General features: G+C 44.0%; 2 protein-coding genes across 12 annotated transcripts in view; one reads left to right on the top strand and one right to left on the bottom strand.

Annotated features, from left to right (window-relative positions):
• Positions 1-179: 179 nt before the first annotated feature.
• Positions 180-6,668, bottom strand: ppp1r3aa (protein phosphatase 1, regulatory subunit 3Aa). 2 transcript variants are annotated; one of them, XM_034578749.1, is made up of 5 exons: positions 5,636-6,668; positions 4,106-4,161; positions 3,905-4,002; positions 1,995-3,427; positions 180-1,898 (listed from the first exon to the last, which is right to left on the bottom strand). In XM_034578749.1, exons 1-5 carry the CDS (start codon positions 6,580-6,582, stop codon positions 473-475), a joined length of 3,960 nt encoding a protein of 1,319 aa, XP_034434640.1. In that variant the 5' UTR covers positions 6,583-6,668; the 3' UTR covers positions 180-472. The 2 variants fall into 2 exon arrangements, with proteins under 2 accessions (XP_034434640.1, XP_034434639.1); XM_034578748.1 differs by having other exon boundaries at positions 4,106-4,164; positions 5,636-6,667.
• Positions 6,669-10,381: 3,713 nt separating this feature from the next.
• The window catches only part of foxp2 (forkhead box P2), a 108,538-nt gene continuing 95,188 nt past the window's right edge, over positions 10,382-23,731 (top strand). For 8 of the 10 annotated variants that reach the window (XM_034578341.1, XM_034578345.1, XM_034578342.1 and 5 more), the window contains exons 1-3: positions 10,382-10,865; positions 20,034-20,098; positions 20,762-20,833. The gene's annotated coding sequence lies outside the window, so the exon portion shown is untranslated. The remainder of the gene's footprint in view (positions 10,866-20,033; positions 20,099-20,761; positions 20,834-23,731) is intronic. The other 2 variants (XM_034578348.1, XM_034578349.1) reach the window with 2 other exon arrangements.

Below are 23,731 nucleotides of genomic sequence, written 5' to 3' on the forward strand. Positions count from 1 at the left end.
TGATGGTGTTGTGAACGCGTCTGTGCAGAAATCCTCCTGTTCTGTCGTGCATGTGTGAAGGGAAAACACTGGGTGAACTGCAATTCTCTACTTTACCCACAGGTCATGTCTGAAAAGGGGCGAAGGTGCCCTCTCCACACGTGGTGATTAATTCCCGTTCTTTCTAACATCTTTTGCGCTCATGCACCATAGTCTCAGTTCAAAGTAATGCTTGCCCGACTGTAGAATTGTACGTCTGTGATGTAATGTATTTGTCTTACTTTATTAATAAAATTAAACAGAACAAAGAAGAGAAAAGAAAAGAAACTAAAACAAGCCTCTTCCAGCTTGAACTGGTTATAACAGATACACAAACACAATGAGTGTCACAAGTGTACAATGCTTTTCTTTCAGGGGTCACAGATCAACAATGTTCTCACCCGTCTGAATGTACAGTATGAAAATATATGAAGAAGCCATTACAGTTTCAATGCTACGCACCGCACTCTTCAACGCCTTCTCTTTTCTCCGCAAACTTTCTCCCCACCCCCTGATGCATTGGGACCCGATGTCTCCTCCACTTGTAAAACCACCAGCACCCCGAAAACACGTAGAGCGCAATGAATGCCGGGAAATCGTAGAGGAAGAGGATGGTGAAGAAGCCGGCGACTAAAAGGGTGCACAGCAGAAGTCGGGTGATGTGACGGAGCACGTGAAGACTCCAGTGGACGAGATTGTCAGACTCTTTTAATTTCTCGGAGGGGAAAGTGGGGTGTTTGTGAAATGGGTGGGCCGATCGATTGCAGTCTTCTGTTTGTCCACCGGTCTCCTGACCGGTGATGGATCTTTTTCGTATTTCAGAGGCGTTTTCCTGCTCCTTTGCAGAGCTGATGGTTTGGGCTGATTCAGTCAATGAGGCGGCGAGCTCTTGAACGGGATGAGCACTTGAATCCAGATCTGTTTGAGTTTGATTTATTGTGCCGAACAACTGACCACTTCCTCCTAGGGAGTGCTCTTTGCTACTTGTCTCTATTGCTTCCTCTTGGCCTTGATGGATTCTTAGATTTGGATCGGTCAAGGAAAATGAACATTTCTCAAAAAGAGGATGGCGGTCACATGTAATATCTGCCGGGCTGCCCTTCATTCCATCCACGATATTCGTGTCCTGCGCTCTCCGACCGAACACCTCCTCCCAAATCCTCCTGACGAAATCCTCACCAAATCTTTCAATGAACGCCTCCTCCACCCTCGACTCAAGTGCCACAGTCTTTTCTGCCATAACCAGGTCGTTCGTTCCCTCTGACAATTTCCTACATTCAACATGTTGAGGGTTCTCCACTTTCTCTCGCTCTTTCAATTCACCTGACGTGTTCTTTCTCTCGACCCGAGGGTCCTCCACGTTACCCATCGACCCCCTCGTCGCCTCTGTTTTCAGCCTTCTCTCATCTTCCTCTCTCAGTATCATATCCTCCTCTACTCCTTCTATTATCGCAGGTTGGTGTCGAGGCTCTGTTTGAGCGTCGATGTTCCCCTTCACCGTAATTTCCTCTGGGCTCATTTCACGGCCTGTGCCCTCTCTCCGACCCCTCATAACATCCTGTGATGATTTCAATCTCAATCCTTCCACCTCTGTTGGGTTCAGGATGTGTCTATCTGCTGGAAAAGTGTCACTGTGGAGGACCTTTATCTCCACATTGTGCGTGCTCTGCGCTGATGGGTTTATTTCCTGTCGCTCCACATTTATTCCACTGCAACTCAAGCTTTCTTTTTCTGCCGTCATTTCAGATTTACGTAGATTTTTCTCCTCCTCTTTCCGATCATGCAGTTCCTCCGCTGCTCGGATTTTCCACAACTGTTTATTATGCACTTCTGAAACTACCGATGCGTCTCCCCTCTGCCAGGCCAATGAATTTAGTTGTACATTTTTGTCGTAATGTCGCCACGCTTCCTTTGATTCTTCACCAATTAGTCTCTTAGTATCTTTTCTACAATACGTATTTTCCACCTGCGTGTGTCTGAATCCTTCCTGGTCTTTGTCACTCGATGCCGTATCTTTTTCCGATCCATCCAATTTGAATTCACCTTCCATTACTGGGCTCGGCCTGATATTTTCCTCACATGTTTGGTTTGGATTGAATTTGTGTGCGTGCGACTGCTCGGGTTTTATTTCATTTTCATCTCTCTCGTTCTCCATTAATGGATTTTCACTCTTTTGGCTGAGCCCGAATTCCTCGCTGCGTTTTTCATCTGCGTGCCTCTGGGAGATATCACACGCCTCTGTTTCGCGCGGCCTAAATAACTTCTCCTCCGTAGATGCTTGATTTTCCGTGCAGTTTGTCGTGATCCTTCCTGCTGTTTCTCTGGACGTGGAGAAGACAAACCTCTCCCCGTCCTCTGTCCCCTGTCTGATTGTCTCCCTAAATGCCAGCGTGTCACGTGTCTCATTGTGTGCGGTACCTGTAACCTCCCCTTCCCCACTAGAAGAAAGACCCTCGTCCAGCCTCGCTCGCTGTGAGATCCTATCAACGGCGCTGGCATTCTGCGACTCTGGCATTTCTGTCATGTCTGCTGTCTTCGACTCCCCTGAGCTTGTTACTAAATCGGCCGTGTGGGGTGCGCCGCGCTCCTCTCCGCCTGCTCCTTCTGCTTCTCCTCTTTTTCCCACTCGCTCCCAGACTGGAAGCATGTGACGCTCGTCTGATCTGTCAACAGAGCCCCCGGACACAGGCCTCACCCCCTTGAGGTTACATTCCTGTAAAGTGTGTGTTACAGAATTCGTCTGCGACCTTTGGGAGGCATCGCGGGTCACCATGTTGTCACAGACACAGGCCTCTGCATACGGCTGGTGGTCGAAGTTGGATGATGTCGTTGCGGAGGTGTGTGAGGTGGTGGGTGCATCCGTGCCCACCTGAACTTGGGGCTCCCTGTGATTTGAGGGAGACACCGATGCCGCTGTTTGCAGCCATTCCGCCTCCGGGACACCAGAATGGTCCTGACGACTCGGCTCAGTTAGAAATTCCTGCCACACGTCACCCACCGAGGTCTCTTTATCGCCGGTATCGTCTGTGGCGTTAAGAAAAGTCTCCCACAAATCATTAACAGAAGGCATTGCCTCTATATTTTCTACAGACGCTTTCGGCCTGGTCTGCTTAGCGTTCCCAGCCCAGATGTCATCCATATCAGCAGCCCCCCACTTCTGCAGCGTATCGCTTTTCCAGTCCAGTGTGAGCAGAGGAATCTGATGGTAGGTGAGGACCGGCGGACTGTCGTTTGGCTTTTTCTGGCGGTTGTAGCGATTGCTCACAGAGTCACACCATGGAGCTGGCCCAGGCGGAGGAATCTTCTGGCCACCGGCTGAGTCACGTGAATATACCCGTCGTGCTTGTTGCCTCTGGGAGGGGTCCTCTTGCACACGTGCTCCTCTGGGCCAACTTTTTACGCCGTCCACCTGTCAGGAAAGGGCAAAGGTCAAGCCAAGTGTTTAATCCTCAAACTACTTGAAGCGAAATCGGAGGCCACCAGCGCGAGGTTTTGTTATTTGAAGGTCATCAACTCCTTTAAATCCCAAAACCGGCTTCATGACATAAAATGTGTGCAATGGCCCATTCAATTCATCGAGTATTCTTTCGTATAACATTACTGTGGTGATGCAACTGGCTGTAACGCCGCTGCACACACACATGCCTGTTTTCCATTCATCAACTTTACTGCACGTTCACAAGCAGTTTTGCATTTATTATTAACAATGTGCACGTTAGTGACTTCAGACATGCTCTCAAGTGTCAGGTCAGCTGAGGCTCCAGATCCTTCCCGCTCAGCTGCTGTGCAGCCTAACCTGCATCTCTGGCTCCGTCGTCATTCCTTCCTCTGAAAGACCACACGTTTATCTAGCCCTGATTGTGAGTTGTTGAGTCTGTGACCTCACCAAAGCTTTGTGTCCTTCGTGGTGTAATAACGAGTGTGTCTCTGTGCTGTCCGCCGTCTGTCTGTCAGCCTCCTGTGCTTTATGAGGGACTTGTGCTCCTGCAAAACAAATGACAAGAGTTAAAGTTTGCCTTCATTTATACACACATATGTAGACATAGGGACATGTATGCACACACACTGAAATCTGGAGTACACACACCTGCAGAAGGTGTTGCTGTGCTATTGGTTTCCTTGGTCTTTTCCTCTGCACTTATCCTCCTGTAGTTAAGAAAAAGACAGTACATGAGCTCTGCAACATGTTTTACAGACAATACATAACTATTGCATTATGTTATACATATGTCAGTATTTGATTATCAGCTTAAAATATTCAGTTTTGACAGTTTTCATTCCAAAATACAGTTTTTTCATGTTGCGGCGTATTTTCTTTGATGACGTGCAAATAAAAATGAATGTCTCTTTGAATTTACCTCCGCCATGGATTTTAGGTTTTCACCTTTGTCTGTTTATTTGTTGGTTTGTTTGTTTGTTTGTTTGTTTGTTTGTTTACAAGAAACACAAGATGGATTACCAGGAAACAAAAAATTAGGCATGTTTAGGAACTGATATTTATAAGCATGTGCAATTTAGTGCAGCCTGATTGGATATAAGGGGACTGTTGGGCCTTGGCGTAGGTAAGTACTCCTCTATTCTAGTTTCTTTAACTTGTCCATTTCCTCTTCAGCGACAGTACATCTCATCTCTATGACTCAAGTTTAGTGACATGGCTGAATAAAGAGCAGGTTGGTGCTTTCTCTGTAACACGTGTCAATACTTTTTTATTGCTGTTGCTATACTTCATCTCTCCTGGGCCGTAGCTGCATCACTGCAAGATTGACTATTCCTCTTGTCTCAGTGCAGTCAGCTTGTATCTTTTTTCAGTCAAGCAAATGAGAGCAGAACACACATAAATACACAGAACTACTTTTCCCTAAAGCCCCCCCCCCCCAAAAAAAAGGGGGATTATGTCGACAAAGAGGATGAAATATGCACATCTGTCTCTCCTGAGACGTCACGGAAAAGCCGGACAGACACCTGACCTTAAATGGGCAATATGTGTTCTACAGCTCAAAGACCCATCACTGAAAAGTTACACAACTGCTTACAGTAAACACACACAGGCCCAAAGCCAGCAAGCAACATTAACTGGTGCTTTAAAGGTCCAGTGTGTGAGATTTAGGTGAAAGGGATCTATTGGCAGAAATTTAGAATAAAATAATCCTAGTGATATTTTCACTCGTGTGTTTTATCTAAATTGTATGAATTGATGTTTTCTTTACCCTGAAATGGTCCATTTATATTTAAATACTTTATATTTATCTGGAGCAGGTCCTCTCTACGAAGGCTGCCATGTTTTTGACAGTAGTACAAACTGGAGAAACTAAACACCTTTTGAGTTTTTATGACCACTGAAGGCTACCACAGGTTCTCTTTCTGGTTTGGAAGAGGAGGGTGAAGTGAAGGTTATTCAGCTGCAACATGCAACTTCAACACTAGATGTCACTAAATTCTACACACTAAACCTTTAAAGAGAAACTGTTGTGAATTTAATTTAGTCATTTGAGTCCCAGCCATTTTATTTGAGTACTGATTATGATAAAACGCTGTCTATTGTTGACACATGCAGGTGACATGAGTTCCTCCAGCAGTGGCAGGTTTTTACAACATCTCCAGCATCAGATTCTCTCACCTTTTCGCTTTGAGGCAGCTCCTCTTGCTCCTGTAGCCGCCGCTCTCCTCGAGCACTTGAGGCCCGAGCTCCTTCGCTTGTCCTCTCTGGTGGCAGAACAGCACGTAGTTAATCTCCTTGTTGTTGGCCCAAAAGGTGCCCGCCCTTGTTTCGTAGCGCAGGCAGAAATCCACCCTGGTGCCCTCTCTGTCGAAGCGAGGAATCAGAGTATACTTGAAAGCAAATCTGTCTGTTTCCCTGTCACTGGATCCGGGCACGTACTCCGCAAGCAGGTCAAAGTAGCTGCTCCAGCAATCCAGGCTGATTCGGGCATAAACCGACTTGCTGTAGCCGAGGTTGACCACCCTGATAATGCCGCGGAGCATGGTGGTTCCTGGGAGAAGCTCGATGCTCTCCAGCTCCAACATCTGCGCCTTTAGCCTCTGGTCCAGCTCCTCCGGGGATGATGGGACTGTAAACAGACAGGACATGTAGAACTCCTCCAGAGGAAATGCAGCTTCCCTCTCAGGAGGCCGGCTGACCTCTGACACCGTCGCCTCAACATTGTCAAACTCCTTCACCGACACCAGGTTGAGGCCGAATGCATCAGCGAACGACACCTTCCTGCAGACAACCGACGGGGGCTCCGCTTCCGAGTCCTCATCTGTGTCCTCGTCTGTGGTGGAGCCCGTGGGAGACGAGGCCTCCATTCCTCCCTCTTCCTGTCCCCCACTTCTCTCCGGCTCCTCTTCCTCCGTCACGACACCATCCTCTTTCAAGGGTCTGACGTGCAGAGCCTCCATAATGCTCGATGGTCTGAGAGGCAGCTGTCGGCCCGTCCTGCCGTCTGTGTGGCTGGGAGGGTGGCACAGACCAGAGTGCCCCGAGCCCGGCTGCAGTGATACTGTGGAGGGGAGAGCACAGAGGGGACGTGACTTGACAGATGGAGTTCGGTTACAGCTGAACATTGTGAGCCTGAGCCAGACCTATAAATAGGACACGTATAACTGGAGCATGGCGGGCCAGTCATCCTCTCGGTGATCCACTCGCAATTTGTTTGCTAGTTACAAGGTAAATACATGAAAATAAAGCTCTCGCAAAGCACTTCAAAGTAAAACTGATGCATGAAAAGGTCAATATTTGAAGTATGCTGACTAGTTAATATGTTCCGACTGCAAATGTGAAAATATTCCAAAAATGCAAACTTACAATCTGCATCTTAACTTTACTACATTTGTGGCAAAGATGTGAATTAAAATGGTACAGTACAGTATCTTCTTGTCTGCATGGTGGTGCAGCAATCACATCGACCAAAATCCACACTTGCTGTTATTATATATATCTTCCTTATATAAGCAGATTTATCTGCATGACTGTGATTAAGTGCTTTTCCCTGATTTTAAATTATTTGATTAAATTGTGATCTACCCTTTGCCTACTCACTTAGAGCTTGAAAGAAGTATATATATATACATACAGATACATTTTATGTGAATCGGCCTCCTTGCTTTCTATTGTGGTTATTTTTTTTATTAAATGTAAATATTCTTGATTTATCTGCTTTATTCATCGCTCTGCTTTCCCTTTCCTTATCTTATATATATACATATATATACTTATATATGTCTGTGTGTGTGTGTATGTGGCTATTGGATAAATGGAGCAGTCATTCTAAACTGACAAAGGTTGTTGGTAATCCGCTTATTCACTAACAGTTCCCATGATTCACTCACTCTAATTTAATTTACCATTTTACTTTATTTATTAAGTGTTCAAAATTTAACTGCATGTTTTCATATTTTTGCTACTTTTGTCAAGTCCTGCAGTAAAAAGTGTATTATTATTATTGTTGTTGTTACTATTATTATCATTGTATGATATTTTGCTGATGAAGCTCTGCAGAGTCGATCTGTTACCGGAGGAGCTCAGTTCAGGCCCTTGTGTTGGAATCTTGTGTCCGACACTATGTCAACACGTCTGCTGCAGGAGCTGGTGCTGACCACTGACCCTCCATGTGGAGAGAGCAAGAACAGACAGAATTCCCTCCATTGAAATCAATAATGTGTCAAATTATGGTGTGTTGGCATTTGGTATCTGCAGATCCTCTCGCCTTCGTTTTTAGGGTTCACTGCATCTTAGAACAGAAGACTGGACATGACTGTGTTTTTCTTGGCAGACTGGACTCTGTGCGTGTGTGTGTGTGTGTGTGTGTGTGTGTGTGTGTGTGTGTGTGTCTGTGTGTGTGTCTGTGTGTGTATGTGTGTGTGGGCACCAGCGTCTCAGATAGGAAGTTTAATTTAACTAATCCTTGACTTGCAGCGTAACCATACACCCAAAATCCAGTGGATCTTGTAAACCGATGTAAGTTGCTGGTTATCGGATCCCTCACAGGTAGGTGAGCACCTTTTTTCATCCTCAAAAGACTCATTGTTATATATTTGTAGGTCAAATAGTTTCTCCTTTAACTTTTAATTGCGGCTTTGGTCTTTAAATAGCATCAGAAGTTCTCATCTGCAGATTTGATCAAGGATCCAAATGGCTTAATAATTAAATAGAATAATTTGTAATGCATAGAAACTCCCAGTCACTCAAAATATGAACTTAAATTTTAGTTCTTGCTTTTTTTAAGAGTTACTTTATTCACAGTTAGAAAGGATGAGGACAAAATATTAGGAACAATATAAACAAATGTATGCTTGAAAATGAAATCATAAAAAAAAAGCTCATCATCATCTTTTTTACAGTTTTAACATTTGTTTGTCGACCTCTCGAAATCAAGACGACAACTTGTACGTTTAATGTGTATCAGTAGATGGCGCTATATGATCAAGAGTAAAAAAAACTGAATTGCAACCCAATAATTTAGCATTTTAAGATCGTAGTTTTTGTGTGATAATGACTTCTAGGTATTCAGACGGCGCGAGAGACAGAATAATTATATGATGCAGAAAAAGAGTTTGTAAGAAAATGTCCTAAGTTGTTGTTTAAAGTCTTTTGTCTTTAACTGTTGGACATGCACAGCCTTGGACAAACGTCGTGGCAAACCTTGACCGCTAGGTGGCAGCAAACGACCACAATTCCCTTACACCTGTTTTCCTTTCCCATCATAATCATGTCCCAGATGTTTGTTGGGATGCTGGAATTTTTTTTATTTGATAGCAATAACGATGTATTACACAAACACACACAAACAAGATTTAATAAAAAACACACTGGATACAATAAAATCCGATAGATCTGTTTTTCTCATATTTTCAAAGAGGCCAATGCCTTTTTCTTCCACCACATCTAATAGAAAATTGACTTTTCTGGCCAATTTTTATACATTATGAAAATAAGGCAATGCTTCAGGAAATCCAGTCTGTCCACTATTATAGGGAATAGTATGGAGTTTTTTTTAAAGCAGCAGCTACTATAAGGAAGCACCAGCCTATTATAGTAACTATAATAACTATTTTAAATTTTATTGGCATATGGAGAAATACACACTGGCTGGAAGATGCGTTTATTTTCCATTCAAAAATTCATGTAGAAATCTTATCTCTCCCAGTTTGTCTTCTATATAACAAATACAAGACATTGCATGTAAATGTTGACAGCAGAGGGAATGAGACAGATGCACTTCTCGCGTTTCCTACATGAAGAAAAACTCGCTCCACCCTTTCTCCCCTTCATCTGATGTTAATCTGGTCATTCGCTTCTTGACCGTGAACGTCTCCGCGGTTCGAGGGGAAAAAGGAGAAGAAAATAAAGACGAGACAGAAGAAAGCAACAAACCGAATTTATGAGAATTAATGACTGATAAATAAATGACCCTGTGAGAATGTTATAATGGGTAAGAAAAATTCCTTCAGTTAAACTGTGTATTTTATTACGTTCGTCAAATAAAGTCTTTATTTAGCTGCGAATTCTATTTGAAGAAATTTAGAAAGAAAAAATCTAAACTTGAACATATTTACATTAAAATACGCAATTGTGCAATTTAATAACATTATGCAAATCTTAGTATTATATAGCCCAAGTTATGCTTTTTACAACCATCATTTTGCACATGCACACACGATGTTTCCTCTGCTCGACTATGAAATAATAAGGTGCATATAAATTTGTATTTAAAAACTAAGGCTACTTTACATTAATTCATATATATAAATATAGATATATAGATATATATATACCACAAATGTGCTGATGGTGATCGTATATAGGTTTTGACCTGAAGGATGCTTCAGGTATATAGTCTTGTTTTGTTTCCTGACTTTGACACACTTCGTTTTGCATGAATGCAATTCCTCTGCTTTAATTTCTACAAGAATGATTACATACAGATCTTCTACTTATAGGGTTGTAATGCGTCTTGTACTCAATTTGTAGTATTGAGTAGAAAAACACATAATTAAAAAAAACATATATATATTATAACGGGGACTGTAACGTTGTGTAGAAACGAATTGGAAGTTTTTGGTGAAATATTATTGCCTCGGTGTTGTTATTTTGTGTTCATATAGATCCCATTTGCGGATGTATTTGCATCAAAGCGACTCCTTTGATCTGAACCTGGAAGTGTTCTTGGATGCAGCAAACTTTTCGAGGAACAAACTTTTTTTGTTTGTTTGTTTGTTTGTTTGTTTTTTTCAAATAACTTTTTTTTGGGGGTTGTTTACGTAGCAGGTGGCCCTGACGTCACACGGGGTCGCAGCACGCCCAAAAATAACAATACACACCTCCGCGCACGAGCAAGTGCCTCCCCTGAGGGCGGCTGGAGGAGGAAGAGGAGGGGGGGTCTAGTCCCAAATACACTGGCTTGCTGGGTGTGTGTATGTGTGTGTGTGTGTGTGTTTGAATCGTAACGAAAGAAGAAGAAAAAAACAAGCGTCTTCCTCGCATTGCGCGTCATTCAAACGCGGGTGTAGTGTACTAGCTTTTCCCCCAGTGTTGCATTAGTAATAACAGCGGCGTTGACGGGAGACAGCAGGAGAGAGAGAGAGAGAGAGACATAGAGAGAGAGAGAGAGAGTGTGTGTGTGTCTCGGAGAGCGGTGCCCAGCGGAGGAATATTTCAGCCGTGTGTGTGTGTGTTTTTTTTTTTTATTTACTCCGGCAGCTTGTTGTTCGTCTCCTCTTCGCTGTTGTGCTGAACTTGGCCGGTCACGTGTGAACATCTGTCCGCAAGTTGTTGTTCGACAGGACGGCGGCTCCTCACCTGCAGCGTTTGGGGACAAAAACCACAACCTGCCATATTTTTCTGCGCGGTAAGTTTGTCTCTTTGTTTTAGCCCGAGAGCTTTATCTCTTTCTTTCTTTCTTTCTTTCTCTCCGCACTTCTCCTTGAATCCGGGAAGTGGCTCCGGGACTAGTAGCAAGTTTGTCCGGTGCGAGATCCGCAAACTCCGCTGGCGACCTCGTTCTCAACGCGTTGCTCGTGGACTTGTTGTGCTTATTTTTTTTATTTGCAGAAACATGTTTCACCTTTTCGTCCCAGAATTCGGCTTCATGTTATCTCCTCCACGTGTCAGGACCCTCGGACAGCACCGTCCACTCAGTTGCCTGCTCTGGACCCTGAACACTGACTTTTATTTAGTTAAAAATGCGGCTTGAAAATTTTAGCTCATAAGAATATTTTCTATTCATAACCTAAGTGCTAAGTTTATAGATTTTTTTTACGTATTCTGCTCATAATAGTGCAAAATTAGGTCATATTATTGATAAATAGCCTTATTTTTTACTTGTCTTTGATGTCATCGTGCCTTTGATAACACATAATGTCAGATTATATCTGTATTAATGCCACTGAAAGCTATTTTACAACCTATTTACTGTTTGCTGTAATTTATTGGCTGCGTCTACATTACATTAATGACTAAAACACTGCAAGTAATGCAACTCATAACAGTTATATCTCTATTTATATTTAGGGAGAGCTAGATTGTAAATCTGTTTGTCATCTTTATTTTATAATTTATCAAATAGGCAAGAGTTACTGCAGTTTTTTAATCCCCTAAGTGTAGCCATGGCATTATCACCATTGACATACAGTTTTTTAATATACTTTTTCTGTGATGTTGTTAAAAAGCATTGCCTAATTTTCTATAAACTGAAGCTGATGAACCTAAATAAATAAAATCCAACTAGATTTTAACGCACAGGCTGTAGTTGTGTATGATGATCAGTCATCCACTCCTTATTCGGATCTCAACATCTGCATAATCAGTATCTATGACGATCAGCAGTCAACACCTTACCGTGCATGCTTGCTCCATTTTTATTTTCATTCCATCTTTTTGCGTTGTCCAGAAACAGAGTTGCTTGGATTTCATGATGACTAACACGAACATAATTAAGCCTGAAAGCTCATAAAAGCTCCTGTTAAGTTCCTCTCTGTCACTGTCTGTGTCTTGTCACTATCACTGTGACCCCCCCCCCACCACCACCACCACCACCACCACCACCAAAAAAAAATCAATAGGTGAAACTTTTTTTCTCCTAAAGAAAGGCTAACTAGGTAGTGGGAGCTGCTGAACTCTCCGGGCCTGTCCTCTGATCAGCTTTCACCCCTGGATTAGCTGCATCGACCCTCCTTTTTTCGAGCCGCAGGGTGCACAGGTGTTCCCTCCTCAGTTATGCAGGTGTGGGCCAGTTTTCCCCCCCTCTCACTCAGTAGCTCTCACTCATCAAAGGCCAGGCGGCAATAAATGCCCCTGGTGAAATATGTCGGCGACGATGCACAATCAGCCCCTTTGTTGCATTGGCCCAGCAATCATTTTTTTGAGTACATCTAGAGTCTGTGCCCTCTTGTTTACTTGTTGTCAGGGTGTTGTGTTGTGCGGTAAGAACTTGATTTAGTAAAACAGCGAGCGATGTAGAGACTCGCCATTTAGTCTCTCTCCCAGACTGACCGTTGTCGGGAGCGGTGCACTTATTACCCCCGACTCTCCCCCACTCTGCATCCATTTTTTGATTGCTGCATTTATCATCGGGCGGTCGTGCTCTACATTATGGTAATAGGAAAATGAATGTCCTCCACAGGATTAATGTGTATACCCTGTCATACGTTTCAATCATTTATCAAAATTAAGATTCAGCTTTCAGCTCAGAGAACACTGGTTGATGCATGATTTTTTTATTCCATCTTAGGATGTGGACATTGTTGCGTCCAGGAGAGCCGATGTAGAAAAAACACTTTGTGTTTGTGATTTACAGAGTCATGAGGAAACTTCTGCATGCATGGCTGTGGGTGTAGAAACCACACAGGACATGTGAGTTCACAAAGTCCAGACAGTGGGTTTAATGCACAGATCACATCCACGCTGTTTTGAGTCATACCACTTCTGAGGCAATGAAACACTTGCTCACTTTTGGATTAGCTTTTGAATTGCACCGACCCCCCCATCCCCCAACACCTCTGTAATGAAACCGACCGCTCACCCAAGCCTTGAAGTGTTGCCGAATTGGGGGGGTAAGAAATGAGTAAGAAAATCAGGGGAGTGGTGCACCAGCATCTCACTGGAGTAGCCTTAACAATGCGTTTTCACATATATCTAACTCGGCCTTGTTTTTAAGCTTAAGGCAATTAGATGGCAAATGTCCAGGTTTTATCCCCGTCAACTTCACAGAAATGTTTCCATGACAACCTCCATGCAAGTTAAAGCAACCAGAAGTGATCAAGTCCTTTTTCCCCCCCTACCTCCCTCCCTCCTCCCTTTCTCCCTCCCATTCCAGTTCCCTCCCCCTAGTAAGAATGGAATTTGTGTTGACAGTTTTGGCCTTTAATGGCACTTTTGTGCCGCGCAAAAGTATTTGTTTACTGGGATCATATGCTGCAAGCTGTCAGCCTCGGAAAGATTGACTCCCGGAGATAAGAGTGTAGTACATGCTTAAGAGGCCACCCTTTTTGCACTGTAATTATCCACATCACAGTAATGATGTTTTGTGTGCCCCAGTTACTAAGAGTCTTGAGACAGCTCAGACTTTTTTAGTTCCGCTTCAGGTCACTTCTTAAGCCCGACTCAACACTGTTGTCAGCGAGAAGCATTGTGACTGTTTGGCCGGAGAAAGCTGTGCAGGGTGGGGTCAGGGGATGGGGATTAGAACGGAGAGCGCAGGCTGCCCACATAAGGGTGATTTAAGAACCATCAGAGGACAGAGTCACTTACTTATTCACACCGGCCATTTTTCTTTTATCGCAGATCATAGCCACATGTCGTTTTTTTTGTATTAAGTTCATAATTATGAGTTTCATGTTTGCTTGGCCCAGTTAAAAACATGATTATGTGGTTAAATGTCTAGTCCAGAACAATCTGCAATGACTGTTCTGCAAATTCATCATGGAACCACCCACTAATGATTCTAAAGCCACAAACAAATGACCCCAGCACCGACCAGCCAGAAAATGTAGCTTTTGGCTGCTGATTCTGAAATGGAGAGGGACATTGATGTAATCTCATAAAACAAACTCCTGGTTTGTGTACGCAATACAAGCTATATAAAAATAATTCCTTTTCGTAGGAGTTCACCTCCTGGCACCGCAGTCTTGACTGTGACCTTGTGCTTAATAGTCTCCCATTGAGCTGACACTCCAGACTGCCATAAGCTTGGCCTGGAACACTAGCTGACCTATCAGCGTGTTTATCCACATAAACTACAGCGTGCATGCACTCCCTGAATCGCAGCACATCAACAGCAGCCACAGACCCTGCATCTTCTGTCTCTCTCTCTCTCTCTCTCTCTCTCTTCCTTCTTTGCTGAGTTAACAATTGCATGTTTACTCGCTGGTCAGTGTGGTGTGAAGGCACGTCGGCGTCTATTCAAGTCACGGTCGCATGGACAGTGTCCTGGTGTGAAAACATTTGTTTTTAAGGGGGGAGGGGGGGGGGGGGGGGGGGGGGGGGGTGGGGGGGTCTTGGCCTGAATTAAAGATACAGGGTCAGTCGTGGTAAAAAGGCAAGGTCACCGCTCTCAGCGCATTCAGCCGTCAGCCTGTCACTCGTAAACAGTCAAAACATCATGTGAGACAGCGCCGAAGCTAATGGTGGTAGCCAACTCAACCAACATTTAAATGGCCTTTTATTAAGACATCTCTTTGACTGTTAGCGGTTTGGTAGATATGCTGCACATTTGACAATGCAAATGAGGAAAAGGGAAGTGAAAGCTTTGTTTCCAACCTAATTAATTGCTCTCAACTGAGACCCAGAGGCTAACGATCTAGTAAAATGATTAGTTTTTGATATATGTGTGGCTGTAACAGCTGATCCTCGGCCCTACACTCTTTGTTGATGAGTTGGAGCCTCACATCTACAAGGACCTTCCCTCTTTCACCCAGAGATACAGAGAGAAAATAGGAAAAGCAAATGTTTATTTCTAACATGTTGCGAGAGGAAAAAAAAAAACATAGAGAGGAAGGGGGGGTCATGACAGTAACAGTTTTTGACAGGCACATTAGGCTGCAGAAAGAGCATCCAGCTCGGGGCTGAGGGCATATGGTGCTGCCTTCTGCCGGCGTAGCTCTAGACCAAGTTCCAACACTCACGCAGGGTCACGACTGTCTCAGGTTTGTTCCTTCTGTCTCACTCACCTAAATAAGAACAGGAGGGGGAAAAATGGAAATGGCGGGGGGGGGGGGTTGGGGTTGTTGGTGTTTGAGTGGGCTCTGCGGGCCGGGGGTGTTGCGCAGTAGCTTCGTCTTTCAGTAAAGGACAAAAGGAATGTCTCCAGTCAAAGCCCCCTTTGGGTCAGGACATTATTTGGTCAAAAATGTGAAGCGGGAGACATTTGACATTTTCAGAAATGCATCATTTTGTGTTTGGGTTGTTTCGCAGCCACACAGGCTCCCCGGCCACATTATTTGTGTCTCGTGTTGGGAATATAAATTTGCATAAATCATAAAAGCAGTTGTCTAGTTACAAGCGAGCAATGTGTAGTGATTTTATCTGATTCACTTTCTGAAGCTCGCCCTCTTGGATGTCAACCCATAATCCTACTCTAAACAATGGCCATGTTTTCACCACATCGGCCCGCCTAGGTTTTCTCCTCTGTAATGTGGAGAGGATCGACTTGGATAATGTTTGGGATGACGCAGGGCTCTGGTCTGAAGACAGCGGATCGGTGGGAGGGTAATTACAGGCTACTGTGCGGTTCTCTGGATTTTCCCTGGATCATGGCTACAGGCCTCGGAGCTCAGCCTCCAAATGCTCCTCTCTGCGAATGAAATAAAATGGCCACAACATATGGACGCAGCAAAAACAATGGTTTATTTTTATGATATTTGATGAGTGGGTTTTAATTCAGATTGTCACTTCTGGCAGGCAGCCGGGCAGATGGTGCAGTCTTGCAGCTCATCAGAGCCTAAATACCTCCAGGCAGCTGTTGGTCATAAACTTTTTCTTTTCCTGCATGTTTTTTTTTTTTTCTTTTTCTGCATTTTCTCTCTTTAACACGGCCTGGGTCAAAAGCAGTCAAACCTGTTACAACACCTGTTTCTGCATATGCAAATCTGTTGTTTTGTCATTTCATTAGGCATGGCAAAAAGACAAGGCTCCCTTGTGGTTGCAAATGCGACTGGCACCAGGCCCAGTTGGCACGCCGCAAAGCAGAAAGGCCCTCGAGGCGGAGTGTGGGGAGGGACGAGAAGTGTCTGTAGCACAGCGACTCAGCCATTGGATGCCTTCACATTACAGCTCAATCTGGACAGGATCCTAAAATTCCGAGTCAAAGTTGTATTGGGTTTGAGTAGGTGGTAACGCCTCCAATTATCCCTCTTTTATCTTCTCTGGAAAGAGTATCTGTAAGCGAATCACAAAGGACGTGTGCCCAGTAGCCCCCAAAAAAACAAAAAACTGGCACACGCGTGTCTGGCACACGCCACGCACCTCCTTCCCTCAGTGTCCTCTCCTCTTTCCCCCCTCCTCATGCCCCCCCCAGCCCCATCCTCATCCCTTCATCATCTGGCGCTCTCCCGCAGCGCACGCCTCTTAACCACATGTGCCATTGCCGGGCGTGCTCTTGCTCCGGGGCTAATTGTTCACTGGTAAACTGCATGCTTGTTGGTGGGGGTCTCCCCCTTCATCCAGACACAGTTGCTACAAAGCGGGATGGTGGCAGCGACGGATCGCGGGCGGTGGGAGGGTGGGGGGTACGGCGCAGATCACGATCTCTCCATGCAGTTTATTTCTCGCCGCGCAAGTCTAAAGATTGTCAGTTGTAATCCGGCCTGTGCGCCGAATGCAACAAATACACCATGAAATTAAAGGTTATTGCAGGAGCGTAATGCAAAAGCTCTGTTTGAGATTAAGCAAAGCTGTTTCCAGACCTGGGGTAAATTAGAAGGGGGAGACAGCAGAATATGTTTTCCTTTGCAGTGACAGTCCAAGAATCTCCCTCTACTTCTGATTACTGGATTGATCAGTCATTTTAACAGATACTGGTCCATAATCATTTGATTTTCTTGCAGTACAGTTGCACAAAAAGCCTGAAAGATCCTGTGTTTTTGAAGGTTTTCACTTTGGTTGTCTTTGCTACTTTTCCCGTACAACAAACCTGTGGTCAAATCCAGTTTAATCCATTGTAACTTGTTCTAATCTAGTGCTTTTGTAGTCTTTTTTTATGAGTGCCTTCCTCAGCCTAGACTTAGGAGATAGATGGATGAATGCAAAGACCTAGGACTAGTCCCTGTGCTGAGCTAATCTCAGCTGATAACCAAGGCCTTCCTCCTCCTCCGGTCTCTCCTTTTCTCCCCCTCTCTGTCCTCCTCCTCCCCTCCTTCTGCGCCGTGGCTTGGTGGGCCTGATTTGTAGTTGTGCTCCTCTCTCTCGCCACACAGACGACATTAAAGCCAGGCCCCACAAGCCCCCTCTGATATAGGAGAGTTCATTAGAGATGTGCCTTTGATGGGCAGCCTTTTCATGTGACTACCGGTTTTTCAAATACCTTGATGTAGAAGCTTAAGAAGGCATTGTGCAGTAAGCCCTCCTTTTGATGCGACTTATTTAGATCTGCATAGTAAATCAGGGGGGAGTAAATAACCAGCCAGCAGATGGAAGCAAGGAGATAAGGCGCGGGCGAACAATTGCATTTGTATTTTGTTATGATGTTGACAGCAGCTAAAATTCACTAATCTAGAGCCACTGATCTGCATTTCAAAGAAATCTCATTTAGCAGCAGGGAGGATAAAGTTCCCCTCATTGTGTCTATTTTATTGCATTCTTCACTAATTTATCTGCCCACAGATTTAACGTGCAGGGCTTGGTGGTAGGAGATGGCGTCCGCGCGTTGCATAGGGGGTCTTAAATACTGTGAAAGCGGTTACGTCTAGACTGTGAGCTGAGGGTAATTACACGTCTGACCATGAATAGAATGAGTTTGAAGACTCATCTTTCTTCGGGCGGGCCTGAATTGCTCGACTAACACTGATAAGGAGCATTTGGTCCCTACAGAAATATTGCCAGTGACTTTCCATAATGCCCACCCCTCCCTCTTCTTTCCCCCAACACCAAGGATGGTATTTACTTTTAAGATAAAGTTATTGTGTACAGTAATCTGACTTGTTAGCATAATGTCCTCTTTCATCGCGGGACCCTCCTTTTTCTGCAGTGTGGAGGTATTTGTGGTCCGGGTCTTAAATAGTTTATCTAGACTTAGTGAGCGAGCGCTTTATGTAAATATCAGCCTATAGCATTATTAGGCCTTCATGAATACTTAAGTGCGTTTGCCATGTTTATAAGTTGATAGAATTTACCGATGGTTGTTATATTTGGAATAAAGGTATATGTGGTATTTGTAAATCCCAGCGAATTGGAGGTCATACAGACTAATAGCATTCCTAATGCGTTGCCAGTGAATAAAATATGACATCTGCATAGCCCAGGGGTGTTGTGATACTGAAGTCGACGCAGCCCCAAATAATTTTAGGTAAAGGGTCATTAGCTTGAAATAATGTTTTATATCCAAGTTGTATTTAAAAGTAATTGTGCTCTTTTACTTCAAGATGAATTGTTTTTAATCATCCCGTGCAGCGAGGCTTTTTGCAAAACCTCATTACACTTATTCCAGACTTTTTTTTTTTTATATCCTTTTGCCTTATGTTAGAGATGTTCTGTTACCATTTTCCCTTCCCTTCACCGGGAAATATTGCCGAATTGGTGATATTTTATCTCGTCTCTCGCTCACACTATGCTACAGGAAATCAATTGTTCTTCTTCACTGCTCTTAAAGTAGTACTTGTGGCAGTACAGCACAACTGCTGTTTTGGGGCCGCGAAGAAGAAGTGATTTCTGGGTTAAACTAATATAGTTTAAAGACAATTTTGCGCAATCTCCGATACCTGACTCTGTATTGGAACATCTCTACTTTATATATCCTAAATTATCTTGGCGATCAGTATGTATATGTACACAAACCAAACAAATGTTGATTCTAAACTTGGCAAACCATTTCATATCTATTTTCCCAGCGTACAGTCCGTTGGTTTGTGCACACCCCTCCTAAAACCCCCTCACCCCTCTCCAGAGTAGCAATCTGTGCAACATTTTCCACAAACTCAAAACAGTGAGAAATTATCGCAGTTGGCATGTTTTGTTTTCAGCTGTGCTCTTTTGAGCTGAGGGCTTTTTGTACAGTTCAGAGAGCACATTCCTCAGGATTCAGCAGTCGCTGGTTGCCTGTAGGGGTCATTGGGATTCTGGGAGAATAAAAAGGGAAGAGGGGAAAAAAAAAAAAATCTCAAGAGAGGAACACCCAGGCCATTCCGTGCCCCTCATGCCCCTTGGTTGCAGAAATTTACCCCCACCACCACAAAGAGGCAGTTTTTTTTTCTTTCCCCCCCTAATGCTCTTAATGTGATGTATGTGCAGTAAAAATGTCCGGGGCAATCTGTAGCCGCAGTTTGTGGTGTTATGCACTCTCACCGCCGTCGTGTGATTAACTCAAAAGATCATCAATACTAATGGTCTCTAAATTATATGAATGCCACGGCACAGCACGTGTACTTTAGATGTCGGCGGCTCAGTGGAAGTACACGAGAAATCAGTTGTGTCGGGTTAACACCGTGATTTACTTGGCGTTGATAGCTTGAGCCTCCCAGGCACTGCACCTTTTTAACTTGAGGAGTACGTGTGGGGGGGGGGGACTATATAGGTTGTACTGTACTGTACATTGCCTGTTTGTGCATGCACTCACACACACGCTGGCACACACTAAAGAGCACACATGCGCTTCACAGCAAAATCCAGGTGCACTTTGTTGTTCTAAACTTTATTGCTTTCACCTACAAGTCATACAGAAAGTCGTTATGCAAGACACAGTCGAGCCCACACATGTCCACGGCGGCACTGAATGTGCCTGGGAAACATGAAAAGAAAAAAAAGATGAGTGTGTCATGACATGGATTTGGACTAATGGTATACTCGCTGCTTTTGTCTTATCTCACAGAGCTGACGTCGCTGGACTCCATCCTTTCCCGTGACGGACAACAACAGCAACTTCTCTCCCTTAGGGTGAGTATTGGAACACGGCCCCTCCATGTCCATCTGTCAAAGAATCCTCAACCTTGAGAAAGATTAGAGTGGCATTAACCGTGTCTCTCCAAGGATCAGTGTTAAAATGAACAGTGACCTACTGTATATTCTCATGCTCGTCTCATCTCTCAGAATAAAACTCTTACAAGAAATCTCTTGGAATAAAATGATGAACCAATTTAGTATTTTTTTTTTATACCAGGACACCTACTGTATCTTTGGTTGTGTTATTACAGTATCGTTAGCCCCACTGTGTTTGGGTGATTGTAGCAGCTAGCCGAGGTCAAGGGGCCTCCATTCCCCCTCAAATGTAACAAATCTTCATCTTGTCCACCTTGATAGAATTCCCCCTCCACTGGGCAACCTTTCAGTTGTGCCTGTTTGGTGTTCACACCCCAAGGATTTTCAATCTACTCCAGCTTAGAAGTTATGATATGCATTATGGCCGACAAATGTGGGCAAGCTCGGATAACAGTCTCTTTTCTATTTATTTTGTTGATGTCTTGATTGAGATTTGTAGCGGAATAGAGCAGGACAAAGTGAACAGGGTTTATATTAGCTTTAAACTGATATTAGTGGGCCTTTTTCTCATTGTTCTGCTGTTACATTTCATCTTATTTTTCCATTTTTCTCTCCTCTTAGGATGAAATATGCACATGCACGCTCTGCGCCCGTAGAAAAAAGCAGACGACACGCACTGTAAAGTCCAAAGTGGTAAGTGAAGGTTCTTTTCATTGTCCTTGCATATCTGGTGTTGGTGTTTTCTCCCAGATTATTGTGTCGACTGTAATGAGCCACATCACTTGTGCGTGTTGGTGGGGCTCGGCTGTACAGTGGCACAGTCCTGGGTGCTGAAATGATAAAAACAGCAGAGCCAGGTATTAAAAAATAGGATAAAAATAAAGATGATATGGTCTGGAAGGTATTAATGTGATTTTAGACGGAAAAGAAGGCGACATACACAAGATGTTCCACATTATAATTTACTGCTTCATACAGTGTAATGGATAATAAAGTCATATATTTTATTCAGTAAAACAAAGAAGCATTTTAAATCACCATTAAATGTAAATTAGAGACGGTTGCGTTATTGCCGAACTTTTTACACCATTTGGAGCCATTATGATTAAAACACCATAATTTGAGAAGTTGTTGGGATGTAAAAGCTTATATGTTTCTAGTAGTAAATGATTTCAGACACTGAGACATCTACTTTTATGCATTTCTAAAGCACAATGTTTTAACCGAATATTAAATAACGAGCCCCTCTGAGTGAATTTAATGGGTGATTAGTTGATATCTATTAAATATTTACTATTTGGTCATTCGAGCACCTTATGTAGTTCCTGCAAAACTTGGACACGATCCACCGTGGCTAAACTAATGATACAAGGTGGTGTTTGCTACCAGGTCAGTCCGCAAATGAGTGTGAAGAATGTCGGGTCACGTAATGAGAGTCACCAATTAGATCTCCAACAAGACTAATATGGCCTTTTCTATCGATTGGATCTCTCATCACGCATCCATGCTGCACACACATTTCCAAACACTTTCTGGCAGGCATGGGGATGGAACGTGGCAGTGAAGAATCAAGAGTTGTCGGTTATCTAACTTTATTTAGATTTTCGGGTTTACTCTGCATCCAAAGGAGAAAATCCATTTTTCTTCGTACCCATCATGAAGCTGTGTCTTTGAGGTATTGCCAGATTAAAGCGAATGGGCCGGAGCAAAGATGCTGTGTGGCTTGGCTGTAGAACCAGGTCCACGTCCCCTAGAGTCCTATCTTTCCTGGGAAAAGCCCAGTCCAGATTTCCACTTCCACCTAAAAGAGATTGAAATAGTAGTTCTTAATTTGTCTAGTATTCAGTTAAATCTTCAAAGATGAACTCTTACCGCATATCTGCTGGCCTTAAAAAAAAAGTCCTTCTAATCATTTCGAAAAAAGTGTAATTGCCCCACCACTGCAAGCTGCACTTCCAGTGTAGACGTATATAAAAAAATCTACAGCAATTAAGTGTAAGTCTAAAGAAGCTGCTCTGAACAGTCCTCTGCTCACATTCCCAGTTAGGAATTGATTTCTTGTCATAGATCAGAGACCTCTTGTCATTCCCTTTCCAATCCTCAAATGGTTCCTCTGAGCCCCCGCTAACTGCCGTCCCTGCGACTGGGCAAACAGGGGGAACCTCAACGGGTCTTTACCCTGGGCACTCGGAGTGGTCGCGGGGGTAGAGGCAGGAATCAAAGGCACTGGGATCATTCCCCATTGGTAGCCTCCATTGTCTAGCTGATTTGGGATTGGTAGAGAAGGTGAAAACTGCGGGGTGGGGATGTGGAGATCAGGCAAAGCAGCCGAAGCAACCCCCCTCTTTTTTTCTAATCTTTATCCACCATTAACCCCAGTGCCCCAGTGAGTGGCTGGGATCAGGGCCATTGGTCAATCCCCCATTCACCGCCACCCAGAATATTTTAAAGTTAAGCCCCCTTCGCTTAACAAAAAAAGTCTTACTCATCAAAGGTTTACTTTCCCTTCCCTGCCTTCCTCTTGCTCTCACTCCCAAGGATCTGCTGCCGTTCTTCACGCACTCTTCTCTCTATGGTCCAGTGTTTTGTCTTCCCACTTAGGCAATGGAGGGGGAGGGAGTGGAGTTGGAAGTTTTGGAAGTTCCCCAAGTTTCCATAATTCAGTTTAATGAGGTTGGGTTTGGGGTCTGCTTGTGTCATGCTGTGAGCAAACTGGAGCAAGAGTGGACGGACCAATGACGTCCTGCCCTCTCGCTGATCTCTCTCGGTTTAGGGGCTGTCCCGTTTTTTAAATAGACTCCGGAAATTTACTTACAATATTTCCGCTGAGGAAATGTTTTTCGCACCTGATAGCTTCTTTTTTTTTCTTTTTTGTCCTCTATTGCTGGTGGGAACACCTCCATATGAAACCAAGTCAGTCCAGTCTTCCCTGAGCCACTGTCGGGTGTTTACCTCGCACAAGTCTGATGTGAAAGAGAACGACTGAGCGATGGAATAGAAAAACAAGAGGGTGATGTGGAGGGTAGATGGAGAGAGGAGTGTAGAAAAGAGATTGCATGGAGAGTGTTTGTCCAGAGTGCACAGTTGCCATGAGAATGGCGACAGAGGCGATAAGGCTGCGAATGAGTATCACCATCATTCCTTAAGGAGAATATAAAGAGGCTCAATGAGTCTATTGATCCGTCTATCTCTGGCCACGCCATCCCTCTTTCTTTCTTCTATTCTTTCTCTTTACCCTACTTTATACCTATCCAGTTGTTTCTAAAATTCCACAGCTTCTTGCAATTTTGCAGAGGAATGTGATTTCTGGAAGTTTTCATTGGACAAAGGGTGAATTTGCCCTTTGCAGAGGTGGCCTCAGCATACTTTGGGGCCCCTCAGGTATTTCTCTATGTGTCCACCTCGTATTAGAGATGACTGATACTCTGGAAATGACTGATTGCAAATACTGCATGCACCGGCTTAATTTCTATAAACGAGCGGGGATCTCGTGTTTCACGTGTTATTCTTTCCCCTCTGCAATTTAATTGGAGAAATCTTGGGTGCAGAAGCTGGACGCGATGGCATCTTTCCAAGAGCACTGAGATTATT

The sequence above is a fragment of the Hippoglossus hippoglossus genome, chromosome 23 (assembly GCF_009819705.1).
Source record: "Hippoglossus hippoglossus isolate fHipHip1 chromosome 23, fHipHip1.pri, whole genome shotgun sequence".
Classification (NCBI taxonomy): domain Eukaryota; kingdom Metazoa; phylum Chordata; class Actinopteri; order Pleuronectiformes; family Pleuronectidae; genus Hippoglossus; species Hippoglossus hippoglossus.